At 39.6% G+C, this 19548-nt stretch overlaps 2 protein-coding genes across 2 annotated transcripts; both read left to right on the top strand.

Moving 5' to 3' along the window:
* The first annotated feature begins 3533 nt into the window (after window positions 1-3533).
* LOC105008252 (granzyme A) lies at window positions 3534-5289 on the top strand. The gene is made up of 5 exons (XM_010867520.3): window positions 3534-3619; window positions 3707-3854; window positions 4152-4290; window positions 4408-4683; window positions 4827-5289. Exons 1-5 carry the CDS (start codon window positions 3556-3558, stop codon window positions 4971-4973), a joined length of 774 nt encoding a protein of 257 aa, XP_010865822.2. The 5' UTR covers window positions 3534-3555; the 3' UTR covers window positions 4974-5289.
* A 7381-nt stretch (window positions 5290-12670) lies between these two features.
* LOC105008253 (granzyme A-like) lies at window positions 12671-15088 on the top strand. The gene is given in 5 exon segments (NM_001303938.1): window positions 12671-12787; window positions 12891-13044; window positions 13268-13406; window positions 13524-13799; window positions 14810-15088. Coding segments are annotated over 5 exon segments (792 nt in total). The 5' UTR covers window positions 12671-12717; the 3' UTR covers window positions 14963-15088.
* The last annotated feature ends 4460 nt before the right edge of the window (window positions 15089-19548 follow it).

Below are 19548 nucleotides of genomic sequence, written 5' to 3'. Positions count from 1 at the left end.
CTTTCTTTTATTAAACATGGATTACCCCTGTTATTTCGACTCTGCGCCTGTGTCCTTCCACACTCCAGCAGGTGACAGATCCATCATGCCTTGTTACCACTGTGCAGGCTGGTGGTGGTAGTGTAATGGTGTGGGGGATGTTTTCTTGGCACACTTTAGGCCCCTTAGTGCCAAATGGGCATCGTTTAAATGCCACGGCCTACCTGAGAATCTCAGATAATGAATTTGAAAAAATCATTGTTTTGACACTGTGTATGCCCAACTGTAGGAAAAACAGGGTCATTTATTTTAGATTTCCGCCATTTTCAGAGTTCCGTACTGCTCCAGGAATCTGTTCTCTCCCGAATTCCGTTTTGAATTTTTTTAAAGCTAACATATAGTATCAATCAATCAATCAAATGTATTTATAAAGCCCTTTTTACAACAGCAGTTGTCACAAAGTGCTTTACAGAGACACCCGGCCTTAAACCCCAAGGAGCAAACAACAGTAGTGTTGAATTTCAGTGGCTAGGAAAAACTCCCTAAGAAGGTCGAATTTTAGGAAGAAACCTAGAGAGGACCCAGGCTCAGAGGGGTGACCAGTCCTCTTCTGGCTGTGCCGGGTGAGATATTAAGAGTCCAATTGGAATAATAAATACATTTCTCTGGGCTAAATCCAGAGTCTATTTGATTTTAGACTAGGTCAGAAGTATGACCAGGTGGACAAGGACAGGGACAGCAACGGGCCCCCCAAACCAGGTAATCCGCAGGTGTGGACCAGGACCTCATCTCCTTCTAAAATTTAAAACTAGTATGCAGTTGATTTAGAATTATCATAAGATGGATAAATTATCAATTTGATTTTGAGATTTAGTTTATCTGTAGGTATTCTTTTTACTGAACTGATGTATTAATGAATTCTACAAAATGTATAGGGGAATAACGAATTACTGGTTAAAGTATTGAGTTTAATGGAAAAGTACTGAGTCATTGTCAGTACTTTTGTCAGAGTGGAGGGATAGATCAATGTATTTTATGATAGGATAGAGGAAGACACACAACAGAGGGTTGGAAGGCATTCACAGGAAGACTTTGCAAACTTACCCTGACTCATTCTTGTGTAAATATTGAGTGCATCTCCAACAACCTCAGATATGTCTCACGGTTTACCTTGTAACTATGATTCCTCTCTCCTTGCAAGTTTATTACAGCTGTTATTGTGCAGTAGAGTTTCCTTCTGTCTTACCTGCCATATTCAAAACTGTATGGACTTCGGAACTGCCATCATAGTATAAAACCAAAAACATTGTGCAGAAACTTCACATGACTACTGAGATGCACCATCAGCATTATATGGCATCTCACCATAGTACAACTACTCAATGCACAAATCACTCATGTTTTCAATGATACTCATAAAAACATAAGATCTCTTCAACTCAATCTTTCAGGATAATCTACTCCCTCTGTTTTTTTCTGTTACTCAGCAAAAACGCGAACATTACATTTCAATTTTTTTAAACAGAAGGAATTGTACAGTAGTCACCGACTGATTTCAATAATTCATTTCCAAAACCACAGTTTTCATTAAACGAAACTCATCAATTTGTATTTTAAGTTGCCATATCTAAATAGACTAAGCAATACTTTTACACAATTTACAGTAGATTACGAGCTAAATATTTAAACAGATGGCATCTTCACCTAATCAAAATATGCAGTAAATTCCCATTGTTTGGTTAGCAATATGTGCACAAATCCAAATAATTAACTTACCAAGCTATAGACTGAAATAGTATGAGTCCTAATTGTTATAATACCAATAAAACCTTGCAGGACATCTGGAAAAGTGGCTCCTTCGCTCCACTACTCCATACATTTTTTCAATAGGGAATTTTTAGAACCACTTCTAATAAGGTCTGTTGCCCTGGCTGCTTTTACTCCATCTCTGCTAAAGAGTGTTCTTGGCTCACAGCCACCAAGTGGGATGTAAGTCTGTGAATTGGGGCACAGACAAATGGCTTCTAGAAAGGATGTGCAATGTGGACTGAAAGATGAAGTAAAAATAATTACTTACTAGCATACAAACATTTTAATAATGGTCTGTAATAATGGTAAAATACAATCAACAAAATAATATTAGTTTTGCAAGGATCTGTAATCTGATTTCTCGATGCAGTAAGTTAACTAGCACACCAGATAAATGATGCAAACCTATGGATATATATTTGTGTCTTATTGTTGAGATAAAAACTTTTTTTTTCAATCAAATATTTGTTCTGAAAGCAAAAACAAGGCATCAAAGTAAAAATTTTTTTTGAAATGAAATATTTTGTTGTAGAGCGCAAAGCTTTATGAATATTATTCTTGAAAAAGCCATTTTTGTCATGTATCTTCCCTATATAAACTGTAACATTTTTGCTTAATATTTATTTTAGTTTAATCTGCAAAATCAGAACAAATTTAAATGCTGTAAAAACAACAGAGAACATTCATTAATACTAACAAGAAATTTAAACTGCAACCAAAAGCAACCCAGTTGATGCAGTGTATTTTTCCACATTTTGATTAATCACAAATGAATAAAACAAATCATGACAATGTGCAATTCTCACCATTTTACTTGGCAAGACAGTACTCTTTTTTTATTTAATTTGAACTATTCACAGCTTTTAGTTTGAAAGCAGGCCGCTGTATTTTTCAAAATATGCTCCCGCTAATGCAATGCAAGATCTCGTGTGATTGGTGATATCCTGTCAATACCTGTGTTTTCTGAATGTGTCCAGAAGTGGGAGCTAGAGTCCTGTAAACCAGTGGTTCACAACTCCAAGCCTTGGGACTGTGACACTATAAAACCCACCAATTTAATACAAATTAAAACCTAACCTAAGTTATGGTAGCCATGTTATTCCTCAACGTGCAAATTGCAAACAATCAGTTTTTCATCAAAACACAGTGAGCAAAGTGATTTGAAAGACCCCTGATTCAAAACAAATTTACCAGAAAGACCTCTTTTCTACATCCATTGGTCTGTGGGAACTACCCATAGATCTCAGATATGGCCCAATATGGTCCAAATGCAACTGTAATTAACTGTAATACATTGTTATCACCCTGATACCGGATAAGCAGATGAAGATGAGAGATGAGAAATTGTTATCATCAGTAGACCCATGCATTTATTATTTATATATTTGTAGTGGTAGCACAAGCTACCAATTCTTTTTGTCAATATATTATTACTGTGACTTTACTTATTATATCATAGATCCTAGTTGATCAGAGGGCCTCTTAAGATCATGGGAAATCCCTGTAGGATATTCTCATGTGTGAGCTTAAGATCTGGACTGGAAGGTGAAAAGTGTCCCTGAGTCGACGGAAACAGAGACAGAGATGCAGCATATGACTTTGTCTGAGTCAGATGCCCTGGGTGCTGGGTTATGTGTGTATTTGGAACACACTGTTCATAGACCACATCCTCCTTGTCAAGCATAAATAGAGAACCATCAGAACATCACAACTTATCTGACTCTGAGGTACTCAGGTAAAAATAAATTGCATCTGAGATAAATTACCATGATTCTCTCCACGGCGGCCAGTTTCTGGACAGCTGCTGTTCTACTTTTGTATCTGCACTCAGGTAGGGGTGTTTGTGTGTGTGTGTCGTTGACATAGATTCATTATTTCTGATTGGTTAAGGTTGGTGTAATTTTTCTCCTGCTCCTAGGTGACTGTACAGAGGTAATTGGTGGAAAGGAGGTGACACCTCACTCCCTCCCCTACATGGCTCTGCTGGAGGACAACAAAGGACAAAGAGTTTGTGGAGGAATCCTCATCCATCAGCAATGGGTCCTGACTGCTGCTCACTGTCCTCAGTAGGTCCAATATCACTGTCCTCAGTAGATCCAATATTACTGTCCTCAGTAGGTCCAATATCACTGTCCTCAGTAGATACAATATCACTGCTGCTGTTTTTTAGAAGCTGTCACTAATAGTGTAGCGATTCAATTCAAAATGCTGTATTGTTGCATTGTGCTTCTGAGGCTGTGTCATTACTGGTCTAAGAGGAGGTGTTTCTATCTGAAGAATGTGTCATTACTGGTCTAAGAGGAGGTGTTTCTGTCTGAAGAATGTGTCATTACTGGTCTAAGAGGAGGTGTTTCTGTATGAAGCATGAAGAAGGTGTTGCTGGGTGTCCACGCCATCGACAAGGAGGAGAAGGAAACAAGGCAGGTCCGAAAGGTCAAAAGTCAAGTGCCTCATCTCTGTTTTGATGACAAATCTGCTGTTAATGACATCATGCTGCTGAAGGTTAGTTACTAAGGGAATCAGAGGGACAGTTGACAGAGAATTGATTAGAAAACTGACGAGAAAATAAAACATTAAAGCCGGTTCCTTTAGTCTTCTCTTCTGCTCTTCATCCTCCAGCTCGATAAGAAAGTGAAACTTAGTAAGGCGGTGAACGTCCTGCCTTTACCCGACTCAGTGGACGACGTCCCAGCAGGAACCGTCTGTTCAGTGTCAGGATGGGGCTCCATCAAGAACAACCCCAAAGCCATGTCCAACGTCCTAAAATCAGCCAATGTCACAGTGATCGACAGACGGAAGTGTAACTCTCCAGAGTACTACAACATGAACCCCATCATCACCTATAAGATGCTGTGTGCCGGCTCTGTAGGCAAGACCAGGGAAGACTCATGCCAAGTATGTGTGTTCATGTGGGCGTTTATATATGTGTGTGTGCATGTGCATTACCAGTATCTATCACACTGCTGGCATTGATGTCTATGTGTTGTTTGTCAATGATTAATATCCTGTTATGACTGTGGTTCCTGGGTGTGTTCCAGGGAGACTCTGGGGGTCCGTTGGTGTGCGGCGGTAAGCTACAAGGAGTCGTGTCTTATGGTAAAGAATGTGGCATCAAGACCAAGCCTGGAGTTTATACAATGGTGTCTAAATACCTTGACTGGATCAAGAAAACAATACGGAAATAACTATTACACTGCCTGACAGGCATTCAATCATGAATCGTCAGCATTTTCTCTGTAAAATAATTGTATACTTTTTATTTAAGTTGTGACTTTGATAGACAGTGGTTATTCAACTCCTGTCCTACAGTGGCGAAACCCTTCTGGTTTTCATCCTGTCCTAATCTGGGTTTAATTAGGCCCGGTGTTGATTATGTGTTGAAAAAGTATGTTTCATCTACCTGTAGCAAAGTGTGAAACTGCTGGTTACCTGAAAATGAAAAAATATCAGAAAATATGAAATGTCTTGCAATCTCTTAAATAAAAAAACTCACAAACATTGAGAAGCCCACACACTTTCTTTTTTCCCCTCCCAGTTGCCAACTGCCATTTGGGTGGTGGTCAAATGTTATTGCCGCACCGCGTAAGTGAAGCCAGCCTAGAAGAGTGAATTTCTGTTAGTTAGTTAGTTAGTTAGTTAGTTAGTTAGTTAGTTAGTTAGTTAGTGACTGACTGACTGGACTGACTGACTGGACTGACTACCCCTTGTTAAATAGCGTAGTTGTTAGAGACACAGCCTCTGGAACAACAGGTCCCGCGTTCGCTTACTGTATCGTTCTAAACGCATTAGGTTCAGGACAGAAAAAACTTCGCTGGCTGCAACTTTACATAGCTACGTAATACTTCGCAGGCTTCACGATTCTCATCTTTTCACTTGACAAAAAAGTCAGTTATAGATAATGATGGCTATTCGAGGCTTCATTACCGTTCTTCTAGCAGCAGGATGTTATGCTAGCAGTGCTAACTCAGATTTTCTTTTTCAAAATAAAAGCCATCATTGAACTATATAAGTTAATATAGTTAACAATCTTGTCTGTACATATTATGTTTAATGTCCGTTCCAATGTTATTCTTGTCTGTTCTTTTTCACAGACTAGATTGTTAACTATATTGCCTTATACATTATACATTGCCTTTCACCTAGATGACCTGGGTTCAATTCTTGAGAGGGCAGCCCCGATTAACACATTTTATTGCGGGCCGGCTGAACTAGACTTGCCTGGTTTCTTGTTTTTATAAACAACAGTTTTTGTTGTTGTTGTTCTGAACCCAACTTGTCTGTAAATGTCTGTGAAGTCATCCAGTTTGCCACTCACCATTGGCACTTGTTGGGTGTCTTGCCAAAATGAGCCCAATGTATTTGTATGCTTTTTATCTTGAGACTCTACCCACTGTTCCCACCCAGTCATGACATTCATCTGTGTGTCACTACTTAGTATAAGTAGTTTTGTGTTGAACGTTGTAGTTAGTTGTGCTATTTAAACACAAACAAGGAATATACAGTGAAATCGGAAAGTATTCAGATCCATTAACATGTTCCATTTTGTTATGTTGCAGCCTTATCATGAAATGTACTCCCGGGGTCATACCCATAATGACAAAGCAAGAACTGTTTTTTAGAAATGCTTCCATATGTAAAATCTCATTTACATAAGTAATCAGACCTTTTCCTGTGAAACCCGACATTGAGCTGAAGTTCATTCTGTTTCCATTGATCATCATTGAGATACTTTAGATGGTTCTTGGTAAGGCACACCTGTCTATTGAAGGTCCCACAGTTCATGTCAGAGCAAAATCCAAGCCATGATGTCAAAGACATGATTGTGTTGAGGAGCATGGTATCAAGAAGTATCTGTAGCATCGAAGGTCCCCAAGAACACAGTTGCCTCCATCATTCTGAAATGGAAGAAGTTTGGAATCGACAACATTTTACCAGAACAGGCAGAATGTAACCAGGAAAGACAACCAACATCTCATGGTGCCTAGATGATCAGAGTGAATACTTTTGTTACCTCTGTACCATTTAATATAACACCAAACAATGTTGCTTTTATTATTTTTAATTGTTTTTATATGATTTTACAAATACAGACCTATTGTGATATTTAAGGTGTTTTGGTTTTGTAGGCAACTTGCCTTAAATTTAGGGTGTTCACACATTAAAGTGTTTTCTTCAAACACATGAAAGTATCATCGTGAGAAATGACTTTTCATCTCAGAAGCCACACTCTTCCTGTTTAACCAAAGCAACTCAAGTTTACTGTGAGACAACGACATCAGAAACTCAAGGTGGGTGTTCAGTGGAAAAGCAAACGCTCTCAGTCATTGTGAAACTGAAGACCACCGCCCCCCATAAACCAGTGAATCAGCAATAACGACCCACCAGCCCCCATATTCCACCAGCTGACAGTAAGCTAACCCACAGACCAAGACTAATGCAATATCTCATCTCATCTTCATCCGCTTATCCGGTATCGGGTCATGGGGACAGCAGCTCCAGCAGGGGACCCCAAACGTCCCTTTCCTGAGCCACATTTGCCGGCTCTGACTGGGGGATCCCGAGGCGTTCCCAGGCCAGTGCCGAAATATAATCTCTCCACCTAGTCCTGGGCCTATCAATTATGTCATCAATAGTTTGGTTTATCACATGGTGATGTGATTAATCAAAGTGTCATAAACCAATTTGGTACCAAATAGTTTGTTTTGTAACACTGTTATAATTCATGTTCTATAGTTTGGTTTATAACACCACGCAGTATTGAATTTATGTTAGAATCTAGACACAGTACACATTTGTATGATTAAATTGTTTAGTAATAAGTAATTTCATTTAACTTATAACAAATTGGTGTATTTATCTGACTTGAAAGGTGCATGCTTTCTTCTAGCTAGCGTCTCTGACCGCAGTTTGCAGTGGTGTGTTCTTCAGGGTGGGGGGGGGGGTAGGTGTGGTGGGGTGTAAGGATAGCCAATTCTGAGAAATAACTCTCATGCCAGGAGGATTTGAGGATGTTCCAGAAACAAAACCTTTTTGTTTTGTTTCTGTCAATCAAAAAGACCACAGGGCTGATGATAACAAATCAGACTAAATCTGATGGCATATTCTATTCTAACTAGGGCTGTCACAATATCAGATTTTCACTACACGATTATATTGGCCAAAAAAAAAACGGTAATGATATTATCACGGTATCTATAGAAAATGGAAGAAAAACAATTCTATTAGTCAAATTCATCTTCAACTTTGTTTTATCGTTTTTTTCCCCCTCTTTTTTGGCAAATGAATTACACTCAAAACACGAGTGTATGGAGGTGGAGAATCTGTAACCATAACTGTAAAAAAAAAGAAGAAAGAAAGAAAGTGTACAAAAATAACAATTGGACTTCATGGATAATGAAAAGGCAACTAGATTAACTGATAAAAAAAAAAGATCCACAAGGCCTAACACTGAGGAAAGTTTTTGTAATAATAAAAAACATTTTTGCCTAGTGAAGAGGCTACGAGAAGGTGTTATTTCTAACGCTAGTTTATAGGTACAGACTCGTAGTTTAAGAACACGCAGCGCTTGTCCATGGATAAGCTATGGAAAAACAGAGGAGTTTTGGGAAAAATACAACATCCTTTTTTCTACGTGAATAGGCTACTTGAACGGCATGTCTTTGCAGAGCTCTCTCTGGGGTTCTAGTGGGGTAACAAGTTAATTTCAAGGCCAGTGCATAGATCCAGTCTCCTTGTTTAAGCACATACATCGTTTGTCTATAGCTGACATGAATAGGCTACAGAAAAACCAAGAGGGGGTTCTACGGGGCTAACGAGTTGATTTCAGCGCCAGTGCATAGGTTTCCTTGTTTAAGCACACGCATCATTTGTCTATAAATGACATGAACAAGGTATCGAAAGACCGAGAGTTATTTTTTGTTGAAAAATACAACTTCAGTTTCGCCTAGTGAATACAATATTATCATACAGTGGGGAGAACAAGTATTTGATACACTGCCGATTTTGCAGGTTTTCCTACTTACAAAGCATTTAGAGGTCACATTTTTTTATCATAGGCACACTTCAACTGTGAGAGACGGAATCTGAAACAAAAGTCCCGAAAATCACATGATTTTTAAATAATTAATTTCCATTGTATTGCATGACATAAATAAGCTCACGACCTTAATGGAGCTCATGTAGCTCATGACTTGAATGTAGCTCATGACCTGAATATAGTTTTAAACATATTTTTGGTACCATTTGAAAGGAGACAATCTGTAGTTTGTTGGAAAGTATAACACAATAGATTTGGCAGAAGATAAAACAAACCAAAAACATGCGTTTATGGTAAAAAAAAAAAATAATCTTCACCATGTTTGAGTTGCAGTGGGGAAGGCCAAACATGGATTATGAACCTTGAGGAACTTTCCACTTGATCCACTAGATGTCAGCAGGATCTGAGTAAAGTTTTATGGCCATTTGATATAAAATTCAGTGATCTACTCATTTGTATAGCAAGGCCAAAGTGTCCTTTACAGATTGGACACTGTGCCGAATTGGACACTTTGGACACATTATGAATTTTCAAGTTCATACATACACAGAACAAACAACAGTGCAAAGGTGATTAAAATAAGGGTTACACACTCCCAGGAATGTTATACATGATGGAAAATTTGCTTCCCTTCATAAAGGTACTAACAGGAGGCACAACAAGGAGACGGATCCAATGATCTAACATGTGTTTGCATCATATGTGGTGATCTAACATCATATGTGGTGTTTGCATCATATGTAGTGATATAACATCATATGTGGTGTTTGCATCATATGTAGTGATATAACATCATATGTGGTGTTTGCATCATATGTAGTGATATAACATCATATGTGGTGTTTGCATCATATGTAGTGATATAACATCATATGTGGTGTTTGCATCATATGTAGTGATATAACATCATATGTGGTGTTTGCATCATATGTGGTGATATAACATATGTGGTTATTGCATCATATGTGATCTAAAATCATATGTGGTGTTTGCATATTATGTGGAGATCTAACATCATATGTGGTGATTGCATCACATGTTAGATCACCACATATGATGTTAGATCATATGTGCCATCTATGCCTCCTTACACACATAGATAGTAAGCAAACAGTTGGCAGGAGTAGAAAGGAAAAGAGTAGAAGGGAATAGGAGAAAGAAGGGGGAGACTTATCGACTTCTGGGACATCTCTGAAATGGCCAGCCAGATGATGGTGTCACAGTGGGTTGGGGGTAAAGAGCCAGAAGGACCTCCTGAATCACTGTTGGGTATTCAGGGAGAAATATGGGGATGAATAGGCCATCAGAAACAGCCACAAAATGGTATAGCCAAATCACAGACAATTGGTTACATATAAGGACATTATGAACTGAAATCTACTATAATAACGTGACCCATTTGGAACTAAATGCTCCGAAACTATATGACCTAGCCTAACATAGCATAACATAGCCTAACATAGCTTAATATGCTAATGCTAATATATTAAATGTCTTGGGTAATCTATCTTATTGTACTCACCAAGTTGCTTGACTCACAGTCCATGATTTCGTCAAAAAATCTAGTCCAAATTGGTCTCCTATGTGGAGTAGCCATTTAAACTTTAAATGCTGAGTATGGTTACGTGAGCAGCGACAGCTATGCGTCCTGTGTGTGTGTCTGAAGGTGATCGTTCAAGAATTGCTGTAAAGTGTGGCTCGTGTGCTCTCCACCTAGCAAGTTTCAAATCCATTAGTCGTCGTTTGAGGAAGATACATGCTACCAAACACAAAAGTTAGTGCGTAATCGGTGCCAGACGCAAGTCTTTGTTGACGTTGTGCGAAGCAGAGGCCACGAAGAAGGATAAACTATACCTGGTTACATGCTAGAGACTCTCTTCATTTCAGAAATACCAATTATGCTGTGTTAAAACCTAGTAAGGGTTTTGAAGTTTTGCGCCGAGTTGATCGAGTTTGATTTCGCTGTGAAAGAACATGAATCATTGTCAATTTAAAAACAGATTTTATCAAACAAAACGATGCTTGGCTATATCTCTGGGACCATCAAGATAAGAAATCAGAAGAAGACGGCTCTTTGTAAGAATACAATATACCATCAGACACCAAACTAGTGACCCTGGTGCCATTTTTGTGAATGTTGACTATACTCAAACACTTGCATAGGAGTTAGTCACCGTAATAGCTACGTTAAATTGTATGCTGCAGTTAGATTAACGAGATTCTAAGCTTTCTGTACATATATAATATGCCTATAACAAAACTAAACAAATTTCTGCACTTCGCAGACTTTGTGGCATACAGGTTTTGGTGTCCCGGCGGCGGTACTCCCTGTGAGAACAGGTTTTAATGTCTGTTCCAATGTTATTCTTTTCTGTTCTTTTTCACAGACTAGATTGTTAACTATATTGCCTGGGGGCCACAGCACGCCTGGGTTCCACATTCAGGACTTGACTGCTGAAGTGCCTCGAGCTGGCCATCCAAGAAAAAACACCACAATTGTGGGAGAAGGAAGATGTAAAAAACAAAAGTATACACTGACAGAGCTAAAGAGCTCCTGTCTGCAACTGGAGACTCCACCATCAGGCCTTCATGAGTGGTGCCTGGCTCGACTCACCTTGATTCTACCTGGGGAGCTTTTCCACCGCTATGCTCTGGCTCGACTCGGCTCTACAGTCCTCGCCTCAGGTCGTTCCCCTGCAGAATAGTACCCTGTACCCGCCAATAGTGACATCACAGGAAAACTGCCGTGACGCCACCTTCAACGCAATGAGAGGAAATGGGCATGAAAAACTTAACACTACACATATGTGCTGACTAATGCTGAACAACGGACAATGGATAAGATGTGGTGGCCATTACTGACAGGCCCCACACACCCTAACATATAGGTCGAAATATTGCGATGCTGGTCAGTGCTTGCCAATATCTAATTCCAGTTATTAGTCATTTATAAATATACTTACAAATGCTTATTTGATGATCACTTACAGCATGTATTCCTATTTTCAACAGTTGAATAATCCAGTCATATTCCCACTTCTGGTTCTGTTGCAGAAACACAAGGGATTATTTTTCAGAGCGACGGTCAACTCTCATGATGTATCTTGCCAAATATACTACAAAGACAATATTCAATCAAAATAATTTAGCATTTTAGTCTTTACCAGATTATTCACATCTCCACACACTTTGAGGTAATACAGGAGTCCATGTTTAATGAACGTTCAAATGTGAAACTATATGTAGGTCAACTCATTTGGTGGTCAATTTCCCCATTTACATGCAGTGATGAATTCCAAACTACTCTGGTTTGTCTGAGCGCATTCCAAAATCTGAATTTGTTTTTATTTATTGTAACCTCTGTAACCATTTATATATCAGTTACAAGGATCTATACTTTCTGAAAGGATACCATTTCTTGAAGTGACACACCAAAAACAACTTGTGAATGAATAGTAAACATGTATAGCTGCTGACAGGACACCTATTTTCAAATAATGCACAAATAACAATTTATAAACCTGGACATTTCTTATCAAGTTATCAACATCAACAATTGCTTTATTTGCAATTAAACAACTTCGTCATAAAAGATATGAGCTTAAGAGTCTATTATTTTTACTATGATTGTTATACTATATTATTACCTATTATCTGTAATCCTGGACTGGGAGGTAGAATGGGTCCTTTGAAGGAAATGGGAAGATGATAGTTGTTTCTGACTCAAATACCTGCATGCCCAGTAGCTTGTCAGTCTGCATGTGTTGCCGGAATACATTGTTCACAGATACAGACCACATCCTCCATGTCAAGCATAAATAGAGAACCATCAGAGCATCTCAGCTTATCTGACTCTGAGGTACTCAGGTCAAAATAAATTACATTTGAGATAAATGACCATGATTCTCTCCATGGCGGCCAGTTTCTGGACATCTGCTGTTCTACTTCTGTGTCTGCACTCAGGTAGGTGTGTGTGTGTGCGTGTGTGTGTGTTGTTGACATAGACATAGTCATTGTTTATTATTTCTGAATGTTTAAGGTTGGTGTAATTTTTGTCCTGCTTTAGGTGACTGTACAGAGATAATTGGTGGAAAGGAGGTGACACCTCACTCCCTCCCCTACATGGCTCTGCTGGAGAACAATGACGGACGAAGTAGAAGTAATTGTGGAGGAATCCTCATCCATCAGCAATGGGTCCTGACTGCTGCTCACTGTCCTCAGTAGGTCCAATATCACTGTCCTCAGTAGGTCCACTATCACTGTCCTCAGTTGGTCCTTTATCACTTTCCTCAGTTTGTCCAATATCACTGTTCTCAGTAGGTCCAATATCACTGTCTTCAGTAGGTCCACTATCACTGTCCTCAGTTTGTCAAAATGCTGTATTGTTGCATTGTGCTTCTGTGCCTGTGTCATTACTGATCTAAGAGGTGTTTCTGTATGAAGCATGAAAAAGGTGTTGCTGGGTGTCCATGCCATCAACAAGGAGGAGAAGGAAACCAGGCAGGTCCGGAAGGTCAAAAGTGAAGTGCCTCATCCCTGTTTTGACCACAATTCCACTGTTAATGACATCATGCTGCTGAAGGTTAGTTACTACGGGAATCAGAGGGACAGTTGACAGAGAATTGATTAGAAAACCGAGAGGGAAATTAAACACAGAAGCCAGTTCCTTTAGTCTTCTCTTCTGCTCTTCATCTTTCAGCTCGATAAGAAAGTGAAACTTAGTAAGGCGGTGAACGTCCTGCCTTTACCCGACTCAGTGGACGACGTCCCAGCAGGAACCGTCTGTTCAGTGTCAGGATGGGGGCTCACAAAGGACAGCACCAAAGCCATGTCCAACGTCCTAAAATCAGCCAATCTCACAGTGATCGACAGACGGAAGTGTAACTCTCCAGAGTACTACAACATGAAACCCATCATCACCTATAAGATGCTGTGTGCCGGCTTCCTGGATGATATCAAAGTGGACGCATGTAAGGTATGTGTGTTCATGATTACGTTAAAATGACCCTGTACTGTCTTTCACACTGCTGCCATTTTTGTCTTCATAGTTTATGAATAACTGGTATCATTTCAGTCAGTTATGTGTGTTCATGATTGTGTTTAAATGACTACCATTATTTATCACACTGCTGGCATTTTTGTCTGTGTTGTTTGTGAATGACTGATATCCTGTTACTGCTGGTAGAGACACCACTGGGTGTTGAAGGATTTGGATTTTGACCCATTTTAGATCAATTCCAAATAGTTAACAAATTAATGTAAAACATTTATTTAATATGTAAAGAGAGTATTACAATTACAGTACAAGTACCAAAGATTTGAGATGTTGGAAGAACAAAGATGCATGTAGAGGCGAGGAAAATGCGAGAGAGAGAATTCCGAAACCTAACTCTGGTTTCTATCAAAACTAAAGGGGGTTGGGGTGAGAGTTATCAATAAGGGACAATCCTTCTGTTTCTGGGGCATCTCATATGACAGAGTGTTATCTTCAGGGTCAAACTAGGCAATTAAAAGCAAACCATAAGGTCCTGCCTTCATACCTTACAGAAACATCTGTTAACCACTAACATTCCAATTATAGCCTCCTAGGACAAGAAATGAAGTACATAGGCATAATTGTCTGTACTAAATAATTAAGAATATTTTAATATATAAATAAACATAGAATTTTCATTTTTCGGTTCCCTCAGTGTTCTAGGTCTTGAGGGCTGTACTATTAACCTAATAGTGGAAGGAAAGGTAAAACAAAGCCAAAAGCAAATTGCTGTGCAGGGTCTATGTCCTGTTCTGCTCTTCTGGAGCCCTTTTATCCTACACCTGATGAGGCCTGCTTGATGGCAGGTGTGCCTCATCATGGGGTGGAAGCTGCTCTGTGTTCCTGGGTAGACCCTGGGTCAGGTGGTCCTCACTAGGACATTGCCCTGACACAGGTGCACATCTGCATAACATTATTAACTGATTAATCCTGAACTGTCTCTGTTCCAGGGAGACTCTGGGGGTCCGTTGATGTGTGGCGGTAAACTACGGGGAGTCGTATCTTTTGGTGAAGGATGTGGTGTCAAGACCAAGCCTGGGGTTTACACACTAGTAACTAAATACCTTGACTGGATCAAGAAAACAATGGGGAAAAAACACTGACAGAGTGACACTGTGTTATTAATGTTTTATCTTCACCAATTAGTGTGAAACATGAAAATGTACTCAGAAAACGTACTCTACTATAATTGAAAAACAATAAATACCTGACAATCTTTTCCGACCATGACATCAGTGTGAACTGCAATAAGCTCATTTTTAAAACTTTTTATTCCAGTCTCTGAAAATCATTCTAAATTAAACAATGTTGAGATTCTATTGGATTCAGGACGTCCCCATTTTGTTCTGTGAAAAAGGTCTGAAAGAACCTATCTGACTTGGGGTTGTTTTATCTCTATTTGAAATGATTAACAACAAACATCTTTAGTTCGGCAGAATAAAAATGCAATGTCCTGGTGAAACCTCTTGTGTTAAGAAGTGGCATGTGATTTAGTAGGCTTTGGTGAGGAGATTAGTAGGCTTTGATGCAGTGCTTTAGTACGCTTTGGTGACTTGATTTGTAGGCTTTGGTGAGGTGATTAAGTAGGCTTTGGTGAGGTGATTAGGAGGTTTTGGTGATGCCGTAAAGGATGTTCAGTTTTGGGAGCTGTGACCTCTCCTCAGGCTCCCCTGGACGTTTAACATGTTTGACTCAACCCAACAGATATGTAAAAGTGCAGCGTTAGAATGTCCCCTTAAAGATATTTTAGTGGACATTCACCAGCTGACAGTAAGCTAACCCACAGACCATCTGCAAAGATGAGAGGTATGCAATATGGTCTACAAAATCATACAATGCTAAACAGTCCTGTTTCCTTCGGGGGTCAAACCTGTATGTAGGCTCCTGTTGTGTTTCGCATGTTAGTATGCACACATGCTGCAGTCAGTCATGTCTATGCTAGTTTGGTTCATAGCATTGTGCAGTGGGGAATTCATGTTCAATAGTTTGGTTTATAACAGTGGTGGGTTTATGTTAGAAAATTCACTCTATCAAGAGACACCACACATTTACATAATTAAGTAATTATGTAATTATAATGTATAATTACTATCATTTTACTAGCTCCAAATAGGTACATTTATCTGACTTCAAAGCTCATACTTTCTACTAGCTGGCATCTGTGACTGCAGTTTGCGGTGTATTCTTCAGGGTTGGGGGTGTAGGTTGGGCAGGGGGTGAGGACAACCATTTCTGAGAAATCACTCATGTGCCGGGAGGTTTTGAACCTCCTGACAGTCAGAAAGACCACTGAGCTGATCGTGACAAATCACACTTGTGAATTTTTTTTATCATTGCAGATCTCAGGTGTGATGTTGTAATTATATGGAATTCCACTAGGTGGTGGCACTACACTTTCCTGAAATGATGCAGTACATTGTTATTCTATTGTATTCCACTAAGTGGTGTCACTACACATTCATGACATGATGCAGTAAGTTGTTATTCTACTGTTTTCCACTGCAGTAAGTCCTCCGACAAGAAACAGTGTGACTGTTGCCAATAAAATATAATCTGGCTGTTTATCTGAACATAACCCAAAATCAAAGGATGTCTTAGCCATTTGTGTTTTATTCATGTTTTTAATTGCATCAAAAATTAACAGGCAATTTCTCAAACAGGGTCAACCAAGCTCAGAACCAATGTGCCTACAGAGCCATACGCGAACAGCGATGAGCTCAACACCACTGAAGGCCACAACGAAGCGGAAAGACAACTTTTTAGAGATACAGATCCATTCTATGACAACAACCTTAATAGATAAGCATGGACACACTGACACTCGTCACCATCTATATCAATCGACACAGCACACAAATATGACCAATGCACGGATCAGCACCACAAAGGCAGGATGATAAAATATGCTTTCACTCACCAAGGCTGAGGGCTCACTTGAAGAGAACGGTGGCACGGCGGTTCTTCCTCAGTTATAATTTTAAAGTTCCATCGTACAGCGGGAGGCCTTGGAATGCATCTCTGTGTCACCTCCAGGATGCTCGTCCTTGCTGAACAAAGTTGCTGCAAGGTCAGGTTCAGCTGGTGAGCATAGCGGTGAACAAACTGGGCATGTGGGTATGTCTCTTTCATTAGAGTCTGTACCCCTCGGACGTTTCCACTCATTACAGCCGCACCATCATAAGTCTGAGAGATCAGCTTTTCTCCCAGCTTCAGTGGTTCTAGCACACCCTTGATGGTATTAAACAGGCCGAGTCCAGTTTTATCTTTGACTTCCACAAACTCGAAAAACCTCTCTGTCACTGTATTGTCAGGCAACATGTATCACAACACAACCACCATTTGGGATTTACAGGAGACATCAGTTGTCTTATCTGCTTGTATGGCAACAAATGATGTCTTGTCCACTTGCAAATTAATTATTTAAAAATCATCTCTCCGTCTCTCACAGTTGAAGTGTACCTATGATAAAAATGACAGACCTCTACATGCTTTGTAAGTAAGAAAACCTGCAAAATCGGCAGTGTATCAAATACTTGTTCTCCCCACTGTAGCACAATTCAGACATCGAAGCAATTCAATGTGCTTTACAAAGACAAATATATGAAAATACAATAACATAGAAACAAATACTCAAATGAAAACATCAAAACAAAAGAATACATCATAATAATAAAAAATACAATAAGAAAACATATAAAGATTAAAAATGGGATAAAAACAGGCTGTGTTTTTAACCTGTATTTAAAAATGTATATGTTTGGGGCACGTCTAAGATCTTCTGGTAGTTTATTCCAGTTGTGTACAGCATAAGTGCTAAACGCAGCTGCTCCATGTTTAGTTTGGACTCTGGGCTCTACTAGCTGACCTGTGTTCATGGATCTAAGAACCCTGCTTGGTTTATATTTTTCAAAAATATCAGAAATGTATTGGGGTCCTAAACCATTTATTAACTAAAAGCACCACTTTGAAATGTATTCTGTAACTGACTGGAAGCCAATGCAAAGATTTAAGAACCCAGAGTTATGTGCTCTGTTCTGTTGTCCAGTTAAGTCCAGTTAAGAGGCCATTACAGTTGTCAACCCTACTAGAGATAAAATAATGGATGAGCTTCTCTTGGTCTTTTTGGGACACCAAGCCTTTGATTCTGGCTATATTTGTTAGATGATAAAATGCTGATTTAGTGACCGCTTTGATATGAATGTTAAATGTGAGGTCTATCAGAACACCAAGATTACGCACTTGGTCCCTGGTTTTAAGGGCCTGAGAATACTAATACTTGCCAAACACAATAATCTCAGTTTTATCTTGGTTTAATTGTAGACAATTTTGGTTCATCCAGGTATGTATGTGCTCTATACAGTGCAGTCTCTCAGCTTTAATTTGAGGGTATTCACATCCAAATTGGAGGAAGGGTTTAGGAATTACAGCTCTTTGATATGTAGCACTTTCTTTGTCAAGGGACCGAAGGTAATTGGACAATTGACTCAAAAGCTGTTTCATGGAAAGGTGTGGGCTATTCTTTTGGTATTTCTTTATCAGGTAATCAGGTAAAGGGTCTGGAGGTGATTCCAGGTGTGGCATTTGCTTTTGGAAGCTTTTGCTGTGAATCCCTAACAGGAGCTCTCAAGGCAAGTGAAACAGGCCATCCTTAGGCTGCAATAAATAAAACATCCATCAGAGCGATAGCAGCAACTTTCGGAGTGGCCAAATCAGCAGTTTGGTACACTTTGAGGAAAAGAAGGACACACTGATGAGCTCTGCAACACAAAAAGGCCTGGACGTCCACAAAAGACAACAGTGGTGGATGATCGTAGGAAACTTTCCATGGTAAAAATAAAACCTGTGGAGAACACTCTCCAGGAGGTTGGTATATCATTATTCAAGTCTACTATAAAGAGAAGACTTCACGAGAGCAAATACAGAGGGTTCACCACAGAGTGCAAAACATTCATAAGCCTCATGAATAGAAAGGCCAGATTTTGCCAAAAAAACATTTAAGAAAATCCAGCCACGTTCTGGAACAGGATTCTTTGGACAGATAAAACTAAGATCAACCTGTACCAAAATGATGGGAAGAAACATTTATGGAGAAGGCTTGGAATGGCTCATGGAGTAACCGTGGTTTAGCAATAGTGGTTGTGCAGCTGCTCCATACCCGACCGGAAGGCCCTGCAACGGGTGGTGAAAACCGCCCAGCACATCATTAGTGCCCAGATTCCTGCCATCACAGACCTCCAGTGGAAGTGGTGTCTACACAGGGCATGTGGGATCATCAGGGACCCTTCACACCCATGACACAAACTGTTTGTCCTCCTAAACTCAGGCCGCCTGCCTGTACAGGTCTCTTCGGTCCCAGACCAGCAGGCTCAGGAACCGTTTCTTCCCATCTACTGTAACCCTGCTGAACTCTGTGACCTATCAATTACCCTACCCCCCCCACCTCTCTGGGACCTTGTTGCACTACTCCCTTGTACTACTCTGTAACTGTCTTGCTATGCCTGATAATGGAAGTTGTCAGTTGTTAAAGGTACGTGTCTACATCAGGAACCTCACTGCTGCTATCCGTTTGTATTTAGTGTAAAAAGGTACAACATAAGCGGTTCCAAAGTAATACACCTTAAGTATACTCTTTTTTGGTCTTGGGAAGGTACAATGTTTGATCAAATAAAACCTATAGTGACATAACTGT

This window comes from Esox lucius, chromosome 13 (genome assembly GCF_011004845.1).
Source record: "Esox lucius isolate fEsoLuc1 chromosome 13, fEsoLuc1.pri, whole genome shotgun sequence".
In the NCBI taxonomy this organism is placed as follows: Eukaryota; Metazoa; Chordata; class Actinopteri; order Esociformes; family Esocidae; genus Esox; species Esox lucius.
This window is presented reverse-complemented; position numbering and strand designations above follow the sequence as displayed.

What these genes read in the sequence shown, in the direction of transcription:
- LOC105008252 (XM_010867520.3), top strand. Translation starts at nt 3,556, where the DNA reads ATGATTCTCTCCACGGCGGCCAGTTTCTGGACAGCTGCTGTTCTACTT. An exon ending in ACTTTTGTATCTGCACTCAG is followed by an intron (nt 3,620 to 3,706) that starts GTAGGGGTGTTT and finishes TCCTGCTCCTAG; the next exon opens with GTGACTGTACAGAGGTAATT. An exon ending in CCAGGGAAGACTCATGCCAA is followed by an intron (nt 4,684 to 4,826) that starts GTATGTGTGTTC and finishes GGTGTGTTCCAG; the next exon opens with GGAGACTCTGGGGGTCCGTT.